The 21,611-nt window shown below is 65.1% G+C and overlaps 1 protein-coding gene across 2 annotated transcripts; it reads left to right on the top strand.

The window, feature by feature from the left end:
• The first annotated feature begins 992 nt into the window (after positions 1-992).
• Positions 993-21,339, top strand: KIF1C (kinesin family member 1C). Of its 2 annotated transcripts, none has more exons than XM_042916462.1 (23): positions 993-1,081; positions 2,648-2,768; positions 3,023-3,155; positions 3,509-3,585; positions 3,970-4,149; positions 4,844-4,909; positions 5,291-5,469; positions 5,557-5,668; positions 5,796-5,873; positions 6,010-6,075; positions 6,162-6,234; positions 6,691-6,769; positions 6,921-7,066; positions 7,990-8,159; positions 8,362-8,441; positions 8,553-8,628; positions 12,776-12,855; positions 13,717-13,811; positions 16,953-17,036; positions 17,391-17,577; positions 17,682-17,754; positions 18,449-19,066; positions 20,438-21,339. In XM_042916462.1, the coding sequence occupies exons 3-23, from the start codon at positions 3,050-3,052 to the stop codon at positions 21,113-21,115; spliced, it is 3,303 nt and encodes a 1,100-aa protein (XP_042772396.1). In that variant the 5' UTR covers positions 993-1,081; positions 2,648-2,768; positions 3,023-3,049; the 3' UTR covers positions 21,116-21,339. The 2 variants fall into 2 exon arrangements, with proteins under 2 accessions (XP_042772396.1, XP_042772395.1); XM_042916461.1 differs by having other exon boundaries at positions 6,159-6,234.
• The last annotated feature ends 272 nt before the right edge of the window (positions 21,340-21,611 follow it).

The following is a 21,611-nucleotide window of genomic DNA, read 5'->3' as shown; positions in this document are numbered from 1 at the left end:
GCTCAAGGAAGCCACACGGTACTCAACAGCGGACCGGGGGGGGGGGGGGGTAAGGGGGCGGGTCTGGCCCCGGGGCGGGGTCCCCTGGCCGGTGGGCCGGGTCGCAGGGGGCCACCCAGGCCTCAGAGGGCGGAAGGGGGCGGGCCCGTTGGGGGAGGGGGGAACCCTGGCAGGTGGGCCGAGGGGTAGCGCGGGTTCGGGGAGCGGGGGAGGCGCCGCCGGCCTGAGGGCATCACCGCGTGAGGCGGAGGCCCGGCCTGGGGGGGGCAGTCCGAGCCCTGGGGGCGGGGGGCCGGGCCCGAGACGGCACCCAGACTGAGGCGGCGGCCGGCCGGGCAGGGACAGGACAGCGCCGCCCCCGCGCTCGGTCCCGGCACCTGAGGTGGCGGCGGCGCGGCGGCTTTCTAGAACGCCGGGGAGGGCGCGCGGCAGAGAGAGAGGGTGTCGCTGACTGGAGTCAGGGGCGGAGCCTGCGCGCCGCGCGCGGCCGGGGGCGGAGCCTGGGCGGGGACCACCCCTGGGCGGGGCGCGACGGACGGCCCCGCCCCCTGGGCGCGCCTCCGAAGGCGGCGACGTGCGCGGGTCCGGGGCCTGGGTCCCCTCCAGGGCCCGCCCCCACCCCCCCCTCGTGTCCCCGGCCCGGCTCCTCCGGCGCCGTAACCCTCCCGAGGGCCGGTGTCCTGCGTGCCTTTCTGCGTCCGCAACTCGGTTCCCTGTCCGCGCCCGGTGGGCCCCACAGTCCGGAGGGCATCGCCCCTTTAACCGCGGTCCAGGGCGCTCCCGGGCCGGTGTCGGGACGGCGCGCGCGCCCGCTCGCGTGCGCGCGCCCGCCGGTCCCCCGCCCCTCGCTCCCGCCCCAGCTCGCCCTGCCCGGGCGGGCGCCGGCCGCTGGCGCCGCCGCTGCCGCTCCTGCTGCCGCCGCCCCCGGGGCGCGAGTCCGCCGCCCGCCGCCCGGGCCCCCGGCGAGGGGCGGGGGCCGCCCGGAGCCCGCTCCGGACCTGCCCGCCGCCGCCTCCCGCGTCCCGGGAAGGTCGACCCCGTGCTCCCAGCCGAGCCGCTCCGGGAGCCCCGCGGCGACGAGGTGAGAGCCGGGGGGAGGGGGGGGCGGGCAGGGAGGGAGGGGACGCCCGCCGTGGAATGTGCCGGCCTGGGGGCGGGGAGCCGGGGTCCCCGGCCGGCCGCGAGAGCCGCGGTCATGTGCTGTTTGTCCCGCGGAGGCGCAGAGAGGTGCCAGGCCCGGGGCGGCCGTCGGGCGGCGGGCCGGGAGCGCCGGGTCCGCGTGGCCGCGCCGACAGGCCGGGACGGGGCCCTGCGAGTGGATGGCCGGGCGGGGCGAGGCGCAGGTGCCCCGGCGGGGCCCCGAGCCCGCGCCCACCCGCAGCCTTGCCCCATCCGCCGCGACGGCGCGGCCGTGGCGGTTCCCTGTCGTCGCCCCTTCCCTGCCCGGCGCAGGGTCTAGGGGGTCAGGGTTGCGCTTCCTGAGACAGCCTCTGTGATTTGAGCTACTCCCTTCCTGTCCTGGGGCAGACCGGCCCTCTCCCCCTTTCCCATGCCCTGCCCAGGAAGGGCTGCGGGAGGTGAGGCCCAGCAGGACAGGGGTTCGGGGCCCCAGCATCCCGGCCCGGCTTCACAACCCTCCACCCTCCTGTCCCTGGGCGTGGGCTGCTCAGCCTCTCCTCCCAGGGTGTGAGCACTAGGTCACCCACATTCCTGGGCTCCAGCCTGGCACCTTCCCCAGGGCGGTGGACGCCATAGCGCTAGCCCCAGCCTGGGGCCCGGACATACCTGTTTCCTCTTGGGGGAGACCCCAGCCCTTCTTCCTCCCCCAATAAGCATGCAGGTATTTCACCGGGGTCCCCCAACAGAAGAGCCCCCGCGGGGTTGGTGTGATGGATACAGGATGACCCCACCCTCCCCTGCCCATTGTCCTGGATCCTGAGGAGGAAGTGCTGGGGGGCTGGGCGAGGGGTTTGGGGCCCCCTGGCCGGGCCTGTGGATCCCAGTCCTGGGCTCTACCTCCAGCCCTTGGACTTTGCCCAGTGGCAATTCCTGCCTATGTGGAGCTTGTGGGCTCTAGGTGGGAGCTGGTTTCTACTTCTTGGCTGACCCTGTGGGGGAATTTTAGGGCAGCTTTTATATTTGGGGTTTTCCTTCTTGTCTCTTCTGGGCTCCCACTTTGTGCTTTTGCCCCAGACCTCCCCTCCCTGTCTCACATTTCTGTGTTTCTTCTGTGGCCCCTTCCATTATTTCTTTCGTAGCATGAGCTGGATCTGGTCTCCTCTCTCCTATCTCCCCTTTTCTTGGTGTCTGTGACTTTGTGCCATTTCTCTGCCCCTCTTCCTGCCGCCTTCAGTGTCTCTGCCTATGTGTCCCTCTCTCGGAACCACCCTCTGTCCAGCCCCTCTCTCTCTCTCTCTCTCTCTCTCTCTCTCTCCTCTGTCTGGACGTTCAGTACACTTGTGACTGACGAGGAATAAAAATATCACGGTCCCTGCCCTTGGATTCACATTGCATTCAGCCACTGCGGCGGGACATCGTCCTTACCTTTCCTAACGTGACCCCCTGCCCCTGACCTCCGGCCGTGGAGCCCCTGACACACCGCTGGAGCCACAGACATAGCTCCTAACCACTCTTCCCCCACAACCAGGGTTTCCCCCACAGCCCCAGCTGGTGTGGCCAGGCCCCAAGTATAGGATGGGGCTTCCCCTACGAGGGCCGGTGGGAGCCAGAGCTGATACAGCCCCCCTGGTCTGGGGCCGGGACACCAGGTAACTCTTGGATGATGGCCCAGGTCCCTGCGAGCTGGGATATGGCCGGGGAGAGAGGCAGGAACACCTTCGGGAGTCCCCGAGGAGAGTGACATTGGGGAGGAGGGCCAGAGACTAGGAACTAGGTCCCCGGGGGTGCTGGGGAGCTGGGGAAGTGGCTGGAGAGACTGGTTCCTAGGAGAAGACGGGTCACAGAGGTCTGGGTCCCCCCCCCCCCGGCGGCTCTGACCACCTTTTCCTTCTCTGTCCTCCAGCTGAGGAGGGTGAGAGTATCTGCAGCCATGGCTGGCGCCTCGGTGAAAGTGGCAGTGAGGGTCCGGCCCTTCAACGCCCGTGAGACCAGCCAGGATGCCAAGTGTGTGGTCAGCATGCAGGGCAACACCACCTGTGAGTGCGTCCCCCGGGGCCTGGCTGGGCACAGGCAGGGCAGGCGGGCCCACCACGCTGGCCTGTCCTGCTGGGCCGAACCAGGGGAGCAGGTGCTAGGCGAAAGGGCGGGGGCAGGCTGGCCTTTCCATGCTCCCAGTCCCTGGGAGGGGGAATGTTGGCCTGGAGCCCTCCATTGCCCAATCGGGAGCCTGCCGGTGGGGGGCGGGTCCTGGGAAGCCAAAATTAGCCTTGGTGGCTGGAGGGGGTGGGGAGTATTAAAGGGGAGAGATGAAGCAGGGCAGAGGTGGGGAGTGGGCAGAAGTTGGGAGTCCCTGACCTTGGCCTTCCGCTCTTTCCTTCTGCCGCCTCAGCCATCATCAATCCCAAACAGGGCAAGGATGCCCCCAAAAGCTTCACTTTTGACTACTCCTACTGGTCACACACTTCGGTGAGGCTGTCGGGGTGGGGGAAGAGCTCAGCAAAGAGGGAAGGGGGTTTCGGTCCTGGGGAGGGGGTGCTGCTGGGAAATAGGGCCTCCACGACATGGGTCGGGACCGGGTTGGGAGAACCAGGATCCCGGGTGGGGACGGGTAGGACCCGTAGGCTGTGACCGGGACCCGGATGGGGGAGGGAGAGTCTCTCGGGATAACTGGGTCAGGTAGGAGCCTGCATGGGATCCTGTCACAGGTGATGAGGCCCACGGATGGGGTTTGCGGGGGGCACATAGGGCCTGTGGGCCGTCATCAGATAGGAGCAAGACTCTTGGGGCCCGGACACTACAGACAAAATCATTTAGAGCTCCTGCTGTCTTTCCCGCCCCCGCTCCACCTAGGCTGAGGACCCCCAGTTTGCGTCTCAGCAACAGGTGTATCGGGACATCGGCGAGGAGATGCTGCTTCACGCCTTCGAGGGCTACAACGTGTGCATCTTTGCCTATGGGCAGACCGGGGCCGGCAAGTCCTACACCATGATGGGGCGGCAGGAGCCGGGCCAGCAGGGCATCGTGCCCCAGGTGTGCACGGGACCCGGCGGGGCAGAGGGGACGTAGGGCATCGTACCCCAGGTGCGCACGGGGCGGGAGGGCAGCCAGGCCGGGAGCGTCTCCAGCTGTCCCGGGCGGGGAGGAAGGACAGGGGCCTGAGGATTAGGGAGCAGAGACCTGGCTCTCTGAGGCTGTTAGGGAACGTGACAGGGATAGCGGTTGGCTGCTACGTGGACTTTGGGGCCCTTTGGGGAGGGGTCTTTGCCCCCCTAGAAGCAAGAAAGCTTAGTGACAAGAGCCGAGCTTTGGTGTCAGAGAAGCCTGGGTTTGAACCCCGGTTCCACCACGTGCTGCAAATTCATTTTGTCTCGCCGTCATTTACAAGCACAGTTGCCCTGCAGACGTGCGGACTGTAGGCAAAGGGTTGACCGTAGAGACAGCCGGTTGTGGGTAACTGGAAACGGACCGTAATCCTTCCTGACTGTGCAGCACGGGGGCCTTGTTCAGGGGTGTGGTGTTAGGACACCTGCGTTGGCTTCCTGGCTCCCTGAATACTACTTTGTGACCCCGGGCAAGCATGAAGCTCTCTGAGGTGGTGTTCCTGTCTGTGAAATGGGAACACCCCCTCCCTCAGGGCTATGGTGAGGGTTAGAGCTGCTTGGGACAGGGCCTGGGGGAGGGGGGGGTGCGCCGTGAACAGCAGCTTCTCTGTGTCCGCTTCCAGCTCTGCGAGGACCTCTTCTCTCGTGTTAATAAGAACCAGAGTGCTCAGCTGTCCTATTCTGTGGAGGTAAGCCTGGGTCTCGGCGGGGCACGGGGAGGGCACGGCGGCCCTGGGCTGGGATAAGATCAAGGGCCGTCTCCGGAGTCAGGCCGCCTAGGGTCCACTCTCGGCTCTCCCCGCCGTTAGCAGTGGCTTCGGCCAAGCGATTTCGTGTCCCGCCCCTGAGTGTGTTCGCTCCTGCGGTGATAAAGACCGGCCGGCCCCTCCGAGGGCTGCTGGATCGGTGAGCCCGCGTGTGCGGAGCGCCTAGCGCCGAGTCTGGGCATCACGAACACTCGGGGTCCTCCAGCCGCAGCCGCCCGTGTCACGTCCAGGGGAGCGAAGGGTGAGTCTTGTCGTCGGTATTTTCGCTACCTTTCTCACCTCCTGTGTGTTTCTGTCGCTCAGGTGAGCTACATGGAGATCTACTGTGAGCGGGTACGAGACCTCCTGAACCCCAAGAGTCGGGGCGCTCTGCGGGTCCGGGAGCACCCCATCCTGGGCCCCTACGTGCAGGACCTGTCTAAGTTGGCCGTGACCTCCTACGCGGACATCGCCGACCTCATGGACTGTGGAAATAAGGCTCGGTGAGGCGGGCTGATGAGCGCGGGGAGGGGGAGCCAGCGTCGGGCAGGCGAGAGGCCGATGCGGTGACCGCTCCCTTCCCCACCCAGGACCGTGGCCGCCACCAACATGAACGAGACCAGCAGCCGCTCGCACGCTGTCTTCACCATCGTCTTCACGCAGCGCTGCCACGACCAGCTCACCGGGCTAGACTCCGAGAAGGTGGCCTTCCTGCCTCCCTCGCTGCCCCCCCTCCCCGTTCCCTCGCCGGGCGGCACCCAGATCTGCCCACCCCTAGCCCCCTCGGTCCCCTGGCCCCCTTACCTCCGGCCCTCTCCTCTGACCCCAGGTCAGTAAGATCAGTTTGGTGGACCTTGCCGGCAGCGAGCGGGCCGACTCCTCGGGGGCCCGGGGCATGCGCCTGAAGGTGAGGGGGCTTCGGAGGGAAGGTTAGGGTCAGTGCTGGGGGCTGCGGGTGGGGGTCTCTGGCAGGGGAGGGGCGGGGGGATGTGGATGGTGTCGGGGACGAGGGCCTCATTCCCACGCTCCTCGTCCCTTTCCAGGAAGGGGCCAACATCAATAAGTCCCTGACCACGCTGGGGAAGGTGATCTCGGCCCTGGCGGATCTGGTAAGAGCTGGGGCTGGGAGAGTAGCGGGTCTGGGACACGGGACAGGGGTGCCCATCCTGACCCCTCCCCCTCCGTCCTCCAGCAGTCCAAGAAGCGGAAGTCGGATTTTATCCCTTACAGGGACTCTGTGCTCACCTGGCTGCTCAAGGAGAACTTGGGTGAGGCCGCCTCTCTCCGCTGACTCTGCCCCTCCCATCGACCCCTTTGACACGTCTGACGAGTCCCCTTGCCACCCCTAGAATCTCACATCCCCCCCCCACCCCGTTGTCCCCTGACCGTCCCCCCTGCCCGGGAGCATCCTCGGTAGGTTTCCTGATGCTGAGGACCCACAAGCCGGGGGGGCCTCACCGCGGGGCTCCCCGAGACCCCTCCCTGACTGCGGGCTGGCCGCTGGCTCAATCCTCCTCCCACCTGTCTCTGACGGTCGCTGAGATGGCTGGTGTCTCCCCGCCTCTGACCGCCACCGCAGCTAGTGTACAACTCGTAGCTTCACCCTGCCTGGGACAGTGACCCCGCCAGACCCCTGAGGGCACTGAGGCCGCCCTGACCCCGAGACCCGGTCTGACTTCTCTTAGGGCCTAGGCCAACGACGGCTCTGCCCTGTCCCTTTGCAGGTGGGAACTCCCGCACGGCCATGATCGCAGCCCTGAGCCCTGCAGACATCAATTACGAGGAGACCCTCAGCACCCTCAGGTGGGGCTCCGAGGGAGCTCAGGCCGGCGGTTAGGACCCTACCCGCCAGACAGGCTGACCAGGATTTAACGGTCAGGGAGAGGGAGGGAAGCAGGCTGGGGGGCGCCCCCGTCTGGGCTGCACCCAGCCCTCCCCGCTCCCCTCCCCGCAGGTACGCTGACCGCACCAAGCAGATCCGCTGCAACGCCGTCATCAACGAGGACCCCAACGCCCGGCTGATCCGTGAGCTGCAGGAGGAGGTGGCCCGGCTGCGGGAGCTGCTCCTGGCTCAGGGGCTGTCCGCCTCCGCCCTGGGAGGTAGGGCTCCAGAGGAGGGCGGCTCATGGTCGCCCCTTGGCCCGCTACATCTCTTGGTGGCCTTCGCCCAGGCCCGAGGCCAGAGGGGGGGCCACCGGCCACGAAGCGCTCTGCGCGCGCAGTGGCACGGATATAGATGTGAAGGGGGACGTCGCGTGCCTTCAGGCGTTTCAGGGAGGGACTGATTCCCCAGGGGCGTCAGGATGTGCGGGGCCCTGGAGAGGCCACTGGGACCGCTAAAGCGAGGGAGCAGGAGCAAAGGGCCAGGCCTGCGTCTGTGGTTCAAGCGGTAAAGCGGTTAGGATGGGCCATGGGGGCACCGGCCCTGATCAACCTTACAGAACGTGGGGCTTGGCTGGCCGTGAGCCGCGGCCCAGGTTCTACGGCGTAACGCTCAGCCATACTGTTACCCGATGTGTCCTCGTTGGAGGCTGTGTGATCTGTGCTCCACGTCCAGTCCCGGGGGCTCTCTTGCTGCAGATGGCCGGGGGCTGGGGGCACAGTGAGGAGAGCGGGGTGTCCGTTCTTAGGAAGACGAGAGTCCGGTAGGCATGGTGTTTCTTTCCCACGTCTGAATGGTCGCGTTGCAGAAGCGAGAGCTGCACAGGCTCTCTTCTCCCGGAAGGCAGACCTAGACACCAGGGCGCATGTGACGTGAGGCGGGTCGCAGCCACGCTGACCTTCTGACGGTGCAGCTCACCCAACGGTGGGAGGAATTGGCTGCCTTGTTCAGTAGTGCCCCTGGAGGGCCACAAGTAGGGACTGAGTACCCATTTGTCACGGCTGCTGTAGGAGAGCTCCCTGCTTGGCAAAGGTTGACCAGATGACCTGTGCGATCCTTATGGGCTGGTCCTCTGCGAGGCCTTCTCTGAGTCTCTGATCTGTCTTTTCTTAGCCTCCTTTGATCTCTGTCTCCTTCCCAGGTCTAAAGGTGGACGAGGGGAGTTCCGGGGGTGCTCTGCCGGCTGTATCGTCCCCCCCTGCCCCAGCGTCAGCCTCACACCCCCCGGCACACAATGGGGAACTGGAACCGTCATTCTCCCCCAGTGCTGAGCCCCAGATTGGGCCCGAGGAGGCCATGGAGAGACTCCAGGTGGGAAACTGGAGCTGGCCAGGTTGGCGGGGGTGGGGGGGTGGGGAGGTGGGGGGGTGGGGGGGGTAGGGGCAGCAGCCACTGGGGGTCTGGTTCTCCAAAGCCAGAGTTGAGGAGGAAGAGAGAGTCCCGGGAGTAGTGTGGCCCCGTGGTGGGTCCTCGTCCCAGACCTCCCCAACCCGTGCCTGTCCCGTGCCCCCAGGAGACAGAGAAGATCATAGCTGAGCTGAACGAGACCTGGGAGGAGAAGCTACGTAAGACAGAAGCTCTGAGGATGGAGAGGTGCGAGTGGCGGGCTGGCAGCCGGGGCCCCGGGGGGCTGGGGTGGGAGGGAAGGTCAGGCCCTGCAGGGAAGGGGTGCACGGTCACGGTCACGTGTCTCTTTGCCTCCAGAGAAGCATTGCTGGCCGAGATGGGGGTGGCCGTCCGGGAGGATGGCGGAACTGTGGGCGTCTTCTCTCCCAAGAAGGTGAGCGAGGGGTCTGCGGAGGAGGCTCTGCTGGCCGTGGAAGCTCATGGGGTTTGGGGGGTACGAGGCGAGCCCCAACTCGGATCCCTGAGCGTGTCCCTGCGTCGTCTCTGTCCCCACGCCCGCCACCTCCTGTGTGTTGTCAGGCCTCCGTGTGACAGCCTGGGGTGAGGTGCCTTGTTAGGTGCCTGTGGCCGGGGTTCCAGGGTCCCTAGAGGATACTAGGGTCCCTGCCCCTCCGGGGTGTTTTCAAGGGCCGTTTGGAACCTGCGTGTTAACAAACGTAAACCCGCACTGGTACGTGAGTTCACGCAGAGCTTGTTTCTGGATTCGCAAATTGTTCTCAGTAGTTACCCTGGGAACAGGGGAGGAGGTGGGAGGTTGGAGGCTGGTTGGGGTCGTGATGTACTCGCTACACATTCTTCTTTACGGCCAAATTTTGTGTCCCGTGCATGTTACTGCTTAGAGAGGCACTGAGAGACGCACCGCGAGAGGGTCGCTGGAAGACGAGCCTGTGGGGAAGAGCCAGGAACAGGCAGCGAACCGTAGGACTGGGGTTGCGAACGTGGCAGGAGGCTTAAGGACGCATCGGTGTAGCGGGAGACGCGTGGAGGCGGTATCCCGGGGAAGGCGGTCTGGCAGGCGGACGCGCAGGTTGGGGGTGGCCGAGGGGCCAGGCTAGCATCAGGCCGAGCGGCACAGCTGGTGTCTGTTGCATGCCTGCCGTGTGGCGGGTGCTCGAGAGGAGGGAGGGAGGAGAGGCCTTCAGTCGTCTCCGGCCAGCGTGGCCCAGGGCCCGCCAGTCAGGGCGGGTGAAGGCTGGAGGCCGCCAGGACGCCTGTGCCGGAGTGCACTGTGAAGGGCGTCTTCGAGGCCCGTTCGAGCGAGCGGGAACTTCGGTCCTTCCGGGGAGTCAGCCTCGTCTGTCTGGGCCGCGGTCTGAAGTTTGGAGGCTCAGGCCCCGGTCAGGTGTGCCGTGCTCAGAGCCGCCTGGAAGCGGTTCTGGGTTATTGGAAGGAGGCTCCTCCCGATCGATGAGGTCACGGCCGTCCGGGAGACGGAGTCTGGAAGGAGGCAGAGGCGCAACAAGAGGGGAGGGGTTTGCCCGGCCTGGGGCACAGCCGGGGAGCGAGAGAGCCGTGGCGGGGGTGCTGAGGCCTGTCCGGGGCTGGGCACTCAGGGGTCCCTCTGTAGCCTCTCTCTGGGACACAGGACCACAGGTGGCTCTCTGTGTGGTCTACAGCCACACGGGGGTGCTGGGGGCCTGGGACGCTTCCACTGCGGGTGCAGCGTTAGAGAGATAGAGGGGTGCACGTTTCTTTCTTAGAGGGCTTCCGGCTGCGTGGAGATGCCTTCTACTAAGGTCCAGGGACCAGCGGATGGGGTCTTGTTTTCAGTCCTCGTAAGGGGACCACGCACGCAAGGCCCGCCCCGTCCTCCGTTCCTCCCGTGTCATCCAGAGGTGGTCCGTGCACGTACAGGCGTGTGGCACAGTTTTGCGCTGTGCACACACACAGCCTGTCTCCGGAACAGCCGCGGTTCCACGCCTGATGCTTCTCGTGTCACAGCGTGTGCGTGCTCTGTCTGTTCGTTTTCGTGGTGCCAAAATGTTCGCGTGGACGCGGAATCATTTATTTAACCGGCTTCCTGCTGATGGGCGTTGAAGCTGTTTCCTGTTCTTTGACAGCACAAGCGGTGTTTCGGTGTGTGGCCTTACGGGAAAGGTTTATCGTTTCCAGAACAAGTTCTTGGAGTGCAGATTTGGAGTCGGACGGTAGCTGTGTAGGATTTCCACGTATTTCTCCGGAGTGCCTTCCGAAGATTATAGCTGGGTCACTTTGTACTCCCCAGGGCAGTGCAAGAGAGCCGAGTCCCCTCACCCTTTTCAGCTTTTGGTCTTTGCTGGTCTCACTGGAGACAAAGGTGTCTCAGGGTACATTTCTGTTGCACTTGCTTTGCGTGGAGAGTCCTCACGTGAACGGGCGTGCGTGTTTCAGAAGGAGGGGTGGCTGGATCTGGGGAAAACGGGTTTGGTGGGGGCGGCTCCAACCTGGGAGTGCCCCCGTGCGGATCGGGTCCTGCGGGAGAAGCTGGTTTGTCTCCGAGAGGGCTTAGAGCCTGAGGGAAGGCCCCCTTTTTCTGGACTCCCGTCGTCAGGCCCAGGGACCTCTGCCATCAGTGATTTTCAAACCTGGCTGGGAGCTTCCGTCACGGGGGCCGAGGGGGTGGGCAGGACCAGACTCTGGGCCCTCCTCCCCAGCCTCGGCCCCAGCGTCTCCTGCTTATCTGCTGGACGTGTTAGGCTTTCAGGTACGGTTTCGTTTGAACAAAGGGTTCCAGGGCTGAACAAAGATTGAAAAGCACTGCCCTAAATCGTGTCCGCTCTCCCGAGGGATGGATCGCTTTCTGCTTCCAGAGCCCATTGGCGTTTGCCATTCCTGGGGCAGGGCTGAGGCTGCATCGAGGGAAGGCGAGAGCATCCCTGGGGACCAGAGGAGGGTTGCAGCTGTGATGGTTGGGTGCCCAGGTTGGGGCACACACGTGGACACACGTACCCACCGTGGACATCGCAGGGGCGCTCTGTTCAGGGGGCTCCCGGAGAACCATGGCCGGTTCCCCCCACCCTGCACTTTCTTGACTCAGGGCTTTCGTCCTGACCCCTCCTTTCACCTGGAACTCTCTTCCTTCCACCGTCCACGTCCTCCTCGTGCTCAGGGATGCTGCGCTGTCATGCTATCCTTGTAGTTCTTCCTTGGTCCTTCTTGCGAGCCCCTCCCTGAGGTGGTGGCACTCAGCTCCCTGGGGACAGAGGGGCCAATGAATGAGTGACCTGAGGGAGGGTGTGGAAAGGTCAGAGACCACTGTAGGACATCTGTTTCCCACTTGTGGTGTTTTCTTGCCAGTGACTCTGATGGCCCTACTAATGACAGCAGCGGCTGGTGGGGACTTGTCCCTGAGTCCCCAGCACTCTGCCAGGGTCTTGCACATAGAAAGCTCGCAGTAGATCCTTGTAGAACTCGGGCAGAGCATCTTGTGTTGGGGCAGAAGGCTTAAGGAAGCTTCGTGGAGGAAGTGACATTTGAGACCGATCTTGAGGGGCAGGAAGTGAATGACTTTGACAGGTAGGGGTGGGGTCGGCAGCAAGGCTGTTCCAGGCAAGGAGACCTGGGAGCAGCCCAGGAGGGTGGCCAGAGGTGCAGGGGACCTGCTTCTGGAAGGGTGTTTGGATAAATAGGCTGGGGCACTGATGAGGAGAGCCAGGGGACCAGCATAAAGTCAGGTGGCCGTGGGCTGCCCACCAGAGTGGCCTGAGTTGTGTGGTGAAAGCAGGAAGCTGGAGACCTGCGCAGAAGGCAGACCTGGGGCAGGGAGGGCCAAAGGAGGGCAGCAGATGAGAGCCGTCCCTGGGGGTGTGGGGCAGGGCCGTGAGGGGGTGTGGGGGGACCCAGGCCGACTCTCCTGGCTGCCCAGTTACAGCCTGGGGAGGGCGGGGGTGTCGGCAAAGAAACGCCACCCAGAAAAAGTGTTTCTGGGGAAGGGACCGGGCTGGGTTTTCCGTGCAGAGCAGCGTAAGAAGCAGCCAGCTGGGCCGGAGGGATGGACTTCGGGGAGGGAGGCCCCAGCTGGCACCTGCCGCAGGGACCCCGGCCCCAGCGAAGCGGGAGTCTGTCTGAGAATCGGCTGTGTTGGTTTCACCCGCTTTTGAATCGAGCTGACGCTTTCCGTTCTTTGGTTGTAAGAGTCGCCCGTGTTCCTAAGACACGCGAGCTGGAAGGCACATGGGGAGCCCGACCCCTCACCCCGTGCCCGCTTGTGCTCTCCAGAAGGGGCAGGATACGTTTTGAAGGAAGAAATGAGGCGGGGACGGGGCGTGCAGGGAAGGCAGAGGCGGGGCAGGTGATTCCCCAGGTTTCTGCCGGGGGGGACGGTCGGGTGGGCCGTGGGAGGTGGGAGGGGTACACGGGTGGGCACCTGGGCCCCTTGTGTGTGTGGAGAGGTGGCTCGCGGTGTCCTGCGGTGACCTGTACCTGGGGGTCGGGCGGCTGGGGGAGCTCCCCGAGTGGGGGAGCGGCCTGCGGTGCTGGAACCCGGGGGGACGTTGCCGAAGCTCCCTCCCGCTCCCCTGACCGCTCCCCTTCTCCCTCAGACCCCCCACCTGGTGAACCTGAACGAAGACCCTCTAATGTCCGAATGTCTGCTGTACCACATCAAGGACGGCATCACCAGGTAGCGTTCGCCCCGCAGTCTCCGGGGCCGCCTCTCCTTTTGGGGTGTGGCTGCAGACAGATGGCCACGCTGATGACTCCCTTCCCTGGTGACCTTCCTGGAGACACCCCAGGTCTCAGGACAGCTACCTGCACGGCCCAGGTCGCCCTCCAGGCTTCCCGAGAAGGTGTGAGCCTGGTTGCCCAGCGGCCGTGCCCTGCACCCACCACTTCGGGACGGGGACGGGCCTCGTTTGTGGGGATAGATCCCGATTTACTGGGGCACAAGGGGGGGCGGAAAGCTCCGATTGCCACCTTCTCAGCCCCTGGTGGTGTTTGTTACCTTGGCCTCCCCTGGTGCACCCTGCCTCGCAAAGGGAGACGGGAAGCACGGCTTCGTGTTGCCGAGAGTGCCCACGCGGCAGGGGGTTCGCGGGCGGCTCTGACCAAGCCCTGGGGCTCGGGGCCTTGGAGGTCACCTCCTGCAGTCAGTCAGAGGGGTGAGGATGTCCCCTCCCCCAACATAAGCATTACGGCTGATGATCGTGGGTAGGAAGTGAGCCCTCGGGCGACCAGCCCCGGGGACGGGCGGGAGGCCCGTGCTGAGGGTGCCCGCCACACTTCCGGCTCCCTTCCCCCTTGCCACGTGACCCGTGGGTAGGACCCGGGCTTTGGAATCAGGCAGGTCCCGTCTCGATCCCAGCGTCCCCCCGGGCAGGCTGTGTGACCTTGGGCAGGTGGCTTTATCTTTCTGAGCCTCGGCCTCCTTCTCCGTGAACCGGGAATGACCGCTTGGCTCACTGAGATGGGCGAGCTTGTGTTCGGAGGGGATGTGGCGGACGTGTGGCACGCGCTCACAAGACGTTGGCCGTTGCCTCCCCAGGGTGGGCCAGGTGGACGTGGACATCAAGCTGACCGGGCAGTTCATCCGGGAGCAGCACTGTGTGTTCCGGAGCATCCCGCAGCCAGACGGAGAAGGTAACGGCTGAGGGGCGAGGGCTCAGTGGCCTGGGTCGGGTCCCCACGCTGGGACTGTGGCCGTGTAAGAGGGGACGCGTCCGTCCTCGGAGCGGCTTCAAGCTCAGGTTAAGCGCTGGGAGAGCGTCCGGGGCCCGGCCGTGTGCACCCGCCCCGGGACCGAGGTCTGCTGCGGCAGGCGGGAGCGGCGGGGTCCCCACGGCAGACACACGACGCTGAAGCGTGCCGGGGGTGGGGGCAGTGAGGTTCTGCTGAAGATGACGTCTTGCCCTCGTCCCTGGTCTTGTAGCCTCAGAGAGCACTCTGGTTGTTTTTTACGGAAAGCTGTGTCAGTCTCGGTGGGGCCTCTGAGTTCACGTCCTGCTTCTGTCCAGCTGTGACGGTAGAGGTTTCTGGGAGTTCGCTGGCCCACGTGCCCCTCTGGTTGCAAAACTTCCAGACTTTTAGCCCTAATTCAGCCGTAGCAGCGAAAGCTTTGAGGACTCACAAAAGCTGAGGGTGAAGGTAGCAGCCCGTCTGATGTTGCGACAGAACGGTACTTGTGCGTTTCCGGGTGTGTTTTGAGGTCGCCGTTTTGTTCTGGTCCGGTCTTTATTTTTTTTTAATGTTTTATATTATTTTTTGAGACAGGGCATGAGCAGGGGAGGGGCGGGGCAGAGAGAGAGAGAGAGAGAGAGAGAGAGAGAGAGAGAGAGAGAGAAACAGAATCCAAAGCAGGCTCCAGGCTCTGAGCTGTCGGCACAGAGCCCGACGCGGGGCTCGAACCCACGAACCGCAAAATCATGACCTGAGCCGAAGTCGGACGCTCAACCGACTGCGCCACCTAGGCAGGACCACCCCGTCTCTGGTCCAGTCATTTTTTTAAAAGGAATAGTTTGGGTTTACGTGGGCCCGAGTGAAGTCGAGCCCTGGGACTCGGGTAGGGTAGGAGGCAGGGTGCCGTCCACCCGAGCACTCGCGGAGCCTGGAGCCTGGAGCGGTGCGCTGTGCCTCAGGCTCTGAAGGAGGGGCAGGGAGTTGGGGCGCGCATGCTTTTTAAATAAGAAAAGACGCCGCCCTGTGGCTTACAGCTCAGGTTGGACACCTGCCTGGCGGGCCGCACTCTGGTTCAGGGTCTGCAGGTTAATGCAGCGGTTCTGGTCTCATTCAAGTCCTCAGTGGCAGCAGGTGCTTCCGGCGTTGGCGGGCCGCAAGCTGTCGAATCAGTTCAGCCCGGTGACTTACGGCCGAGTTCCTGTTCTGTGGTCGCCTCAAGCCACGTGCTAGGTCACGACCAAACCGTACAAGGCCCGCGGAGCGAGCCCAGCCTTGGGAGCTCAGAGCACGTTTGGGAAGGTGACGGGCAGGCAGGGGGCGGTTGGTTACGCAGCAGTGAAAGCAGCCGATGATCCTGTGCCCCAAAGGGTGGGGTCTGTGAAGGTTCAGTCCGATCCGGTCTCTGTTCTTGTGGCGGACTTGGGACTTGAGCAGACAGGCGGAGGGGCGGTGGGCAGCCCAGCCAGAGCCGTGGACGTGGAAGAGCGTTTATCGCTGACCATCCAGCTTGCGCTGTTGCGTTGTCTCACGCAGCTCACGAGTGAGGGACCTGAGGCTCTCGGGGGTCAGGGGCCTTGCCCAAGACCACGCAGCTAGAAGCTGGCGGAGCTGGATTGGGACACTGCTTGGCGGGCTCCAGGGCTGTGCTCTGAGCTCCGCCTGGGTACGGGCGGCTGTGCGTCCGGGAGAAGGCTGGAGCAAAGTCGTCTGCTCGGCCGGCCCCACTGCCCTCCACAATGCCCGTCTCTCCAGCTTTAGATTCTCTGCTCATTGACTTGTCCGACTTACCAGCTGGAAGTGAGCTCTGGGAGAGCGGGGACGTGGTGGTTCTTTCTAACGTTCATTTACTTATTTTGAGAGAAACCGCGCATGCTCATGGGGGTCAGAGAGAGGGAGAGAGAGAATCATCCCAAGCAGGCTGAGCGGAGTTTGGTCTCACAGACCGCGAGATCATGACCTGGGCCGAGATCAGCGGTTGGACGCTCAGCTGATTGAACCGCCAGGCGCCTAGGGATTTGGGTTTTTATCTCCAGTGTATGTCTAAGACCTAAAATAGCGCCGGGCATATAGTGGGGGTGCAGAGCACTCGCGGAACGAACGAACGAACGAATGAAGTTGGGGCATGGTGGGAAAGGGTAGGGAGAGACTGGTCCCCATTACAGCCACCCCACCCTCTCTGCCACATCCTTCTCTTTCCCGCTGTCACTACCTCCGCTGCCCCGGAGCGGAGTTCCCTGCCTGCTTTCTTCTCCCGCGGCGTCGGGAGCCCCCTCTGCCTTACGTCACTGTTCGCTCTGCTTCCCTTGTCACTGTTGGTGTAAGAACTCAGCTCCATGTAGCACTTTGTTTTTCTGTCCCTCAACCATCCCGTAAGGGAGGACTTGATCATCCCAGTTTATAGAAGCCGCAGAAGTCAGGCGATCTGCTCAGCATCCCTCAGTGAAGGCGTTGCAGAGCCTTTGGGACACCAGGGTCCCTCGGTGCCAGCGAGGCGCCAGTCCTCGAGGGCAGGAAGCTGCCTCATGCTCGGTGTCCCAGCGAGCAGCAGGCTCCGTGGCTTGTACGGAGGACCGAGGAGCACCCTGACACATGTTGGAGTCCAGTCGGCTCTGTCTTGTCACGTAGACACCGTGCTCTGCGGGCTGTGGCCCGAGAAGAGTAGTCAGGCGGCAGTTTGCGAGGCGCATCAGACGGCAGCGGGCTGGGGGCCTGCGGGAGGGGTCCAGGCTTGGCGCGGGATGGCGTTCGTTGGAAAGGAAGGAGTGGGCATCGGGAAGGCAGAAGTGACAGCCTGCCCGGACGCGAGGGACAAAGCACTCTGAGAATTACTGTCTTGCTGAGCCGCTGCTGGGGAGGTTGGAGGGGGGGCACTAGGGAGCTTCTACAGAGGCTTCTGGAATTGTAGCTGGGGCTCTAACCCTCCTTCTGCTCTTCCTTTCCTGTGCTGCCTGCCACCAGAGGGGCCGTGGCACCCCCGACAGGTACTGGAGGGCGGGCCTGGGGGCGCGTGCATGTCTTTTGGGGGGACTGCAAGATGGGAGTCTGTGAGGATCACCCCCTCCCCCAAGGGCCTAATGCCCCCCCTCCCTCTCTCCCTCTGCTCAGTGGTGGTCACCCTGGAGCCTTGCGAAGGAGCCGAGACCTACGTCAACGGGAGGCTGGTGACCGAGCCCCTGGTGCTGAAGTCAGGTAGAGGAGACCGTGTGCTGCGAGCGCTCCGGGCAGGCTGGGCCAAGAGGGTCCTGGGCAGAGGTTGCCGGGGCAGCACCCGGAAAGAGGAAGGGACTGGGAAGTGAAGAAGAGGGACCCTGCTCCTGGTTTCTCCCATGGCCCTGGGGAAACGGGAAGAGTGCGCATGCTCCTGGGCTCCCTCTGGCTGGCAGGGGCCAGTCGGCAGGGGCTCAGACTGCCCTCGGGCTTGGGTGGCCGGAGACCTGGTGGCAGGGCTCCTGGGCTTGTGGGCAAGGCCCGGCTCCCCGTGGGCGCGGGGATGGGTTCGCCGCCGTGGGGAGCGAGCCCACCCTTCTCCGCTCCCGTCTCCAGGGAATAGGATTGTGATGGGCAAGAACCACGTGTTCCGCTTCAATCACCCGGAGCAGGCGCGGCTGGAGCGGGAGCGAGGGGTGCCCCCGCCCCCCGGGCCGCCCTCCGAGCCCGTCGACTGGAACTTCGCCCAGAAGGAGCTGTTGGAGCAGCAGGGCATCGACATCAAGCTGGAGATGGAGAAGAGGTGCGGGGAGGAGTGCTGTCTGGACCGCCCCCCTCCATTGTCGGGGACCCCACTGCGGTGGCTTCGGAGCCTCATGCTCTTCCCCCCCTGCCCCCCAACCCCAGGCTGCAGGACCTGGAGAATCAGTACCGGAAAGAGAAGGAGGAGGCTGACCTTCTGCTCGAGCAGCAGCGACTGGTGAGGGCCGGCCAGGGCATGGGGGGCAGAGAGGTGGTGAGGGCCGGCCAGGCATGGGGGGCACACGCACAGAGGGGCACGGGGGGGCGGGGGCAGGGAGGTGGTGAGGTGTGTGGAGGGGCATGCAGGGTGCATGCAGAGGGGCACGCGGGGGTGGAGGGAGGGGGCATGTGTGCGTAGAGTGTGCAATGGGGGCCAGTGGGGTGCACTGGGGTGCGGAGGCAGGAGACGGACTGGCGGTGCAATAACACAACTCTGCCTTTGGTTCATGCTGTGTGAGCCAGAGTGGGGAGTGGGCACGGGGTCGGCGCGTGGCCGTGGCATTTAGGAGGAGATGGGACCGAAAGGTGACTCGGGGAGCAAGCTGGGTGCAGGGAATTAGCATCCCTCCCACGTGAGCAGGGCTTCCTGGACTCGACCTTTGTGATTTTCACGCATCCAAGTACTGTTTGTGGTCTGAGACTGTTCTTTAAGCGGGCCTGCCCTTAGCGCGGCCCCGTGTGCGGACCCCCCGTACTCGGCACCGCCGCAGCTACGCTCGCGGGGCTCTCTGCCCGTCACTGTTCCACGGGCGCGCGGGTTTGCGGGGAGACGCTAGGGTCAGCGGTCCAGACGGGGCGTCTCTGGGGTCGCGGGGACCGGTGGGCCCTGGGGTGTCCTGAGCCCCCTCCCCGTTCTGTGTGTGTGGCCCCAGTACGCGGACTCGGACAGCGGGGACGACTCGGACAAGCGCTCGTGCGAGGAGAGCTGGCGGCTCATCTCGTCCCTGCGAGAGCAGCTGCCCCCGACCACCGTGCAGACCATCGTGAGGCGCTGCGGCCTGCCCAGCAGCGGCAAGCGCCGGGCCCCGCGGAGGGTGTACCAGATCCCCCAGCGGCGGCGGCTGCAGGGCAAGGACCCGCGCTGGGCCACCATGGCCGATCTGAAGATGCAGGCGGTGAAGGAGATCTGCTACGAGGTGGCCCTGGCCGACTTCCGCCACGGCCGCGCCGAGATCGAGGCCCTGGCCGCCCTGAAGATGCGGGAGCTGTGCCGCACGTACGGCAAGCCCGAGGGCCCCGGGGACGCCTGGAGGGCCGTGGCCCGCGACGTCTGGGACACGGTGGGCGAGGAGGAAGGCGGCGGCGGCGGCGGCGGCGGCGGCGGCGAGGAGGGGGCCCGCGGGGCGGAGGTGGAGGACCTCCGCGCCCACATCGACAAGCTGACGGGGATCCTGCAGGAGGTGAAATTGCAGAACAGCAGCAAAGACCGGGAGCTGCAGGCCCTGAGGGACCGCATGCTGCGCATGGAGAGGGTCATTCCCCTGGCGCAGGTGAGGAGGGGAGGCCGCTCGGGTCCTCCCAACACCCCTCCCCCCAGCAGCCCCAGCCCCCCACTCGAGGGCCCCCCTTCCTGCCCCTCCTGGCGCATTCCACGGCGCTGACGGAAAATGCAGATTGCTGCCCCCCCCCTCCGTCTTTGCTGGTGACTCCGCATTTGTAAGGAGTCCCCGGATGTTTCAGCAGCTCCCCGCACCCCCCTCCCCCATTCGGTCCTGACCGCAGCCCCGCCAGCGGCGGTGGGATCACCGGGCCCGTTTCTGCTGGCTTTTGCCCAACGAGTTAATCTGTGTCTTCCGTGGGCCAGCCTTCGCGCTGGGCGCCCGGGTTACTGGCCGCAGACACGCTGTGCTCTTCCTGCTTGCCCTCTGGGGGCGCAGGACGGGCAGGCAGCCCTCGGCCGGCCGGGGGTTATTGGCGGCTTACCGCCCCCACCCGCCCTGCACGTCCAGCCCCAGCAGCTGCTCCTTGACCTTGCTGCGCACCTACCGCCTGGAGGCCGTTGCGCCTGGAGCGCCTTCCGCTCACCTCCTTCAGGCGTTTACTTCGGCGATAGCCTCCCGGTGGATGGGTCCCTGCCGTGGCCACCTTCACCCTGGCCCCATCCCCTGCCTGGCTCTGCTCTTTATCCCGGTATACGTGTTTTGATAAAGCACATCATTGAATACATCACATATGCTTTTATGTAATGTACCCGACGTATATCAATGTAAATATTCTACTTTTAAAAAGTTAACTTGAGGGAGAGAGCACGAGCAAGCGGGGGAGGGAAACAGGGCGAGAAGAGAGAAGCCTAAGCAGGTTCCGTGCTCAGCGGCGGAACCTGGGCTGGAGCCCACAACCCTGGGATCATGACCTGAGTGGAAATCAAGAGTCAGATGTTCAGCTGAGCCATCCAGGCGCCCCTAAACATGCTCTTCTATTTAACTTCTTATTGAAGCATAATCTACGTACCATTCCACGGTTTTTCTCATGGATGGATCAGCTGTCTCTCTCCCTTAGATGATGGCAGGTATCACTGACCTTGTATTCCCAGGGCACAGAAGGTATCGGCAGGACTTACCCAGTGCCCACCGGGCGCGGGGCATGGCTCTATTCACCCCGCGGTGGACTCGCTGAACTCTTACAGCCGCCCCCGCGGTGGGTGCCGTTACTGAAGGGCTCTTGCACAGGAGGGGCCTGGGTGCGGAGGCAGGGACAGAAGTGGCAGGCCAGGAAGGGTCTTAGGTCACTCGTCCCCCACCCCCACACAGGCCTGTGCCCTTAAGCCACTGTCCCGGCCCCCTTGTCTCCACGCTCCTCTGGGGCCCCCCTGAAGTCTGTGCTCACCGCCCTTCTACCCTCTGCCCCTCTCTTCCTCCCAGGACCACGAGGATGAGAACGAAGAGGCCGGGGAGGCCGCCTGGGCGGCGCCGCCGGCGTCAGAGGCGGTGGAGGAGGAGGCCCCCGGCGAGCGCGCGGCCCCGGCGCGGCCCCCCTCGCCGCCCCTGTCCAGCTGGGAGCGGGTGTCGCGGCTCATGGAGGAGGACCCCGCCTTCCGCCGCGGCCGCCTTCGCTGGCTCAAGCAGGAGCAGTTGCGGCTGCAGGGACTGCAGGGCGCGGGCGGCCGGGGCGGGGGGCTGCGCAGGCCCCCCGCCCGCTTCGTGCCCCCTCACGACTGCAAGCTGCGCTTCCCTTTCAAGAGCAACCCGCAGCACCGGGAGTCCTGGCCGGGGGCCGGGGAGGCCGCCCCCGCACCCCAAGCTCCCGAGGAGGTGGCGCCCCCTCCGGCCGCCCCCGCGCGCCGGCCCCCCAGTCCCCGGAGGTCCCACCGGCCCCGCAGGAACTCCCTGGACGGAGGCGGCCGCTCCCGGGGAGGGGGCTCGGCGCAGCCCGAACCCCAGCACTTCCAGCCTAAGAAGCACAACTATTACCCCCAGCAGCCCCAGCCGTACCCCGCGCAGCGGCCCCCGGGGCCCCGCTACCCCCCGTACACCACTCCCCCGCGGATGAGGCGGCAGCGCTCGGCCCCCGACCTCAAGGAGAGCGGGGCGGCCGTGTGAGCGCCCCGACGGCCGGGGCCGGAGCAGAGCAGATGCCGGAGCCGCCGCTTTCCCGGGAGCCCCGGGCAGGGAGGCGACAGGTGGGCGAGAAGGTCCGAGTAGGTGATGGACGGCGTGGCAGAGGCTGGGCCGGAGGCCGCAGGAAGGAAGCACGCACGGAGTTGCCGGGAGCAAACCAAAGTGAAGGAAGAGAGGGTGGGGGCTGCCTCGGGGCGCCCCTTGCAGAGGGGGGGGGTCCCACAAATGCTGCTAGGGGTGGGGTGGGGGTAGGGGTGCCGCGTAGCCAGTGTTTGACTTTCTTTTCAAGTGGGGACACGGGGGGGGGGGGGGGGGGAGGGGAGGACCCAGGGTGAGGCGAGTTCTCTTCCCTGCCCCGACTGTCTGTCTGTCTGTCTGTCTGTGGTGGGCTTCTGTTTCCAGGGAGGTGAGGTGTGGCCGACCGGAAGTCATTCCCCTCCCCTTCCGGGCCTCCTGCTATATTTGGGGGCCCTGTCTG

This window comes from Panthera leo, chromosome E1 (assembly GCF_018350215.1).
Source record: "Panthera leo isolate Ple1 chromosome E1, P.leo_Ple1_pat1.1, whole genome shotgun sequence".
Taxonomy (NCBI): domain Eukaryota; kingdom Metazoa; phylum Chordata; class Mammalia; order Carnivora; family Felidae; genus Panthera; species Panthera leo.
Note: the sequence above shows the minus strand (reverse complement) of the source record. Positions and strands in the feature narration are given on the sequence as shown.

Bases quoted from the DNA above. Each gene is read 5' to 3' on its own strand.
- KIF1C (XM_042916461.1), top strand. From the start codon at position 3,050: ATGGCTGGCGCCTCGGTGAAAGTGGCAGTGAGGGTCCGGCCCTTCAAC. The intron at 17,578-17,681 runs GTGCGGGGAGGA...CCCCAACCCCAG, and splicing joins AAGCTGGAGATGGAGAAGAG to GCTGCAGGACCTGGAGAATC. The intron at 17,755-18,448 runs GTGAGGGCCGGC...GTGTGGCCCCAG, and splicing joins TGCTCGAGCAGCAGCGACTG to TACGCGGACTCGGACAGCGG.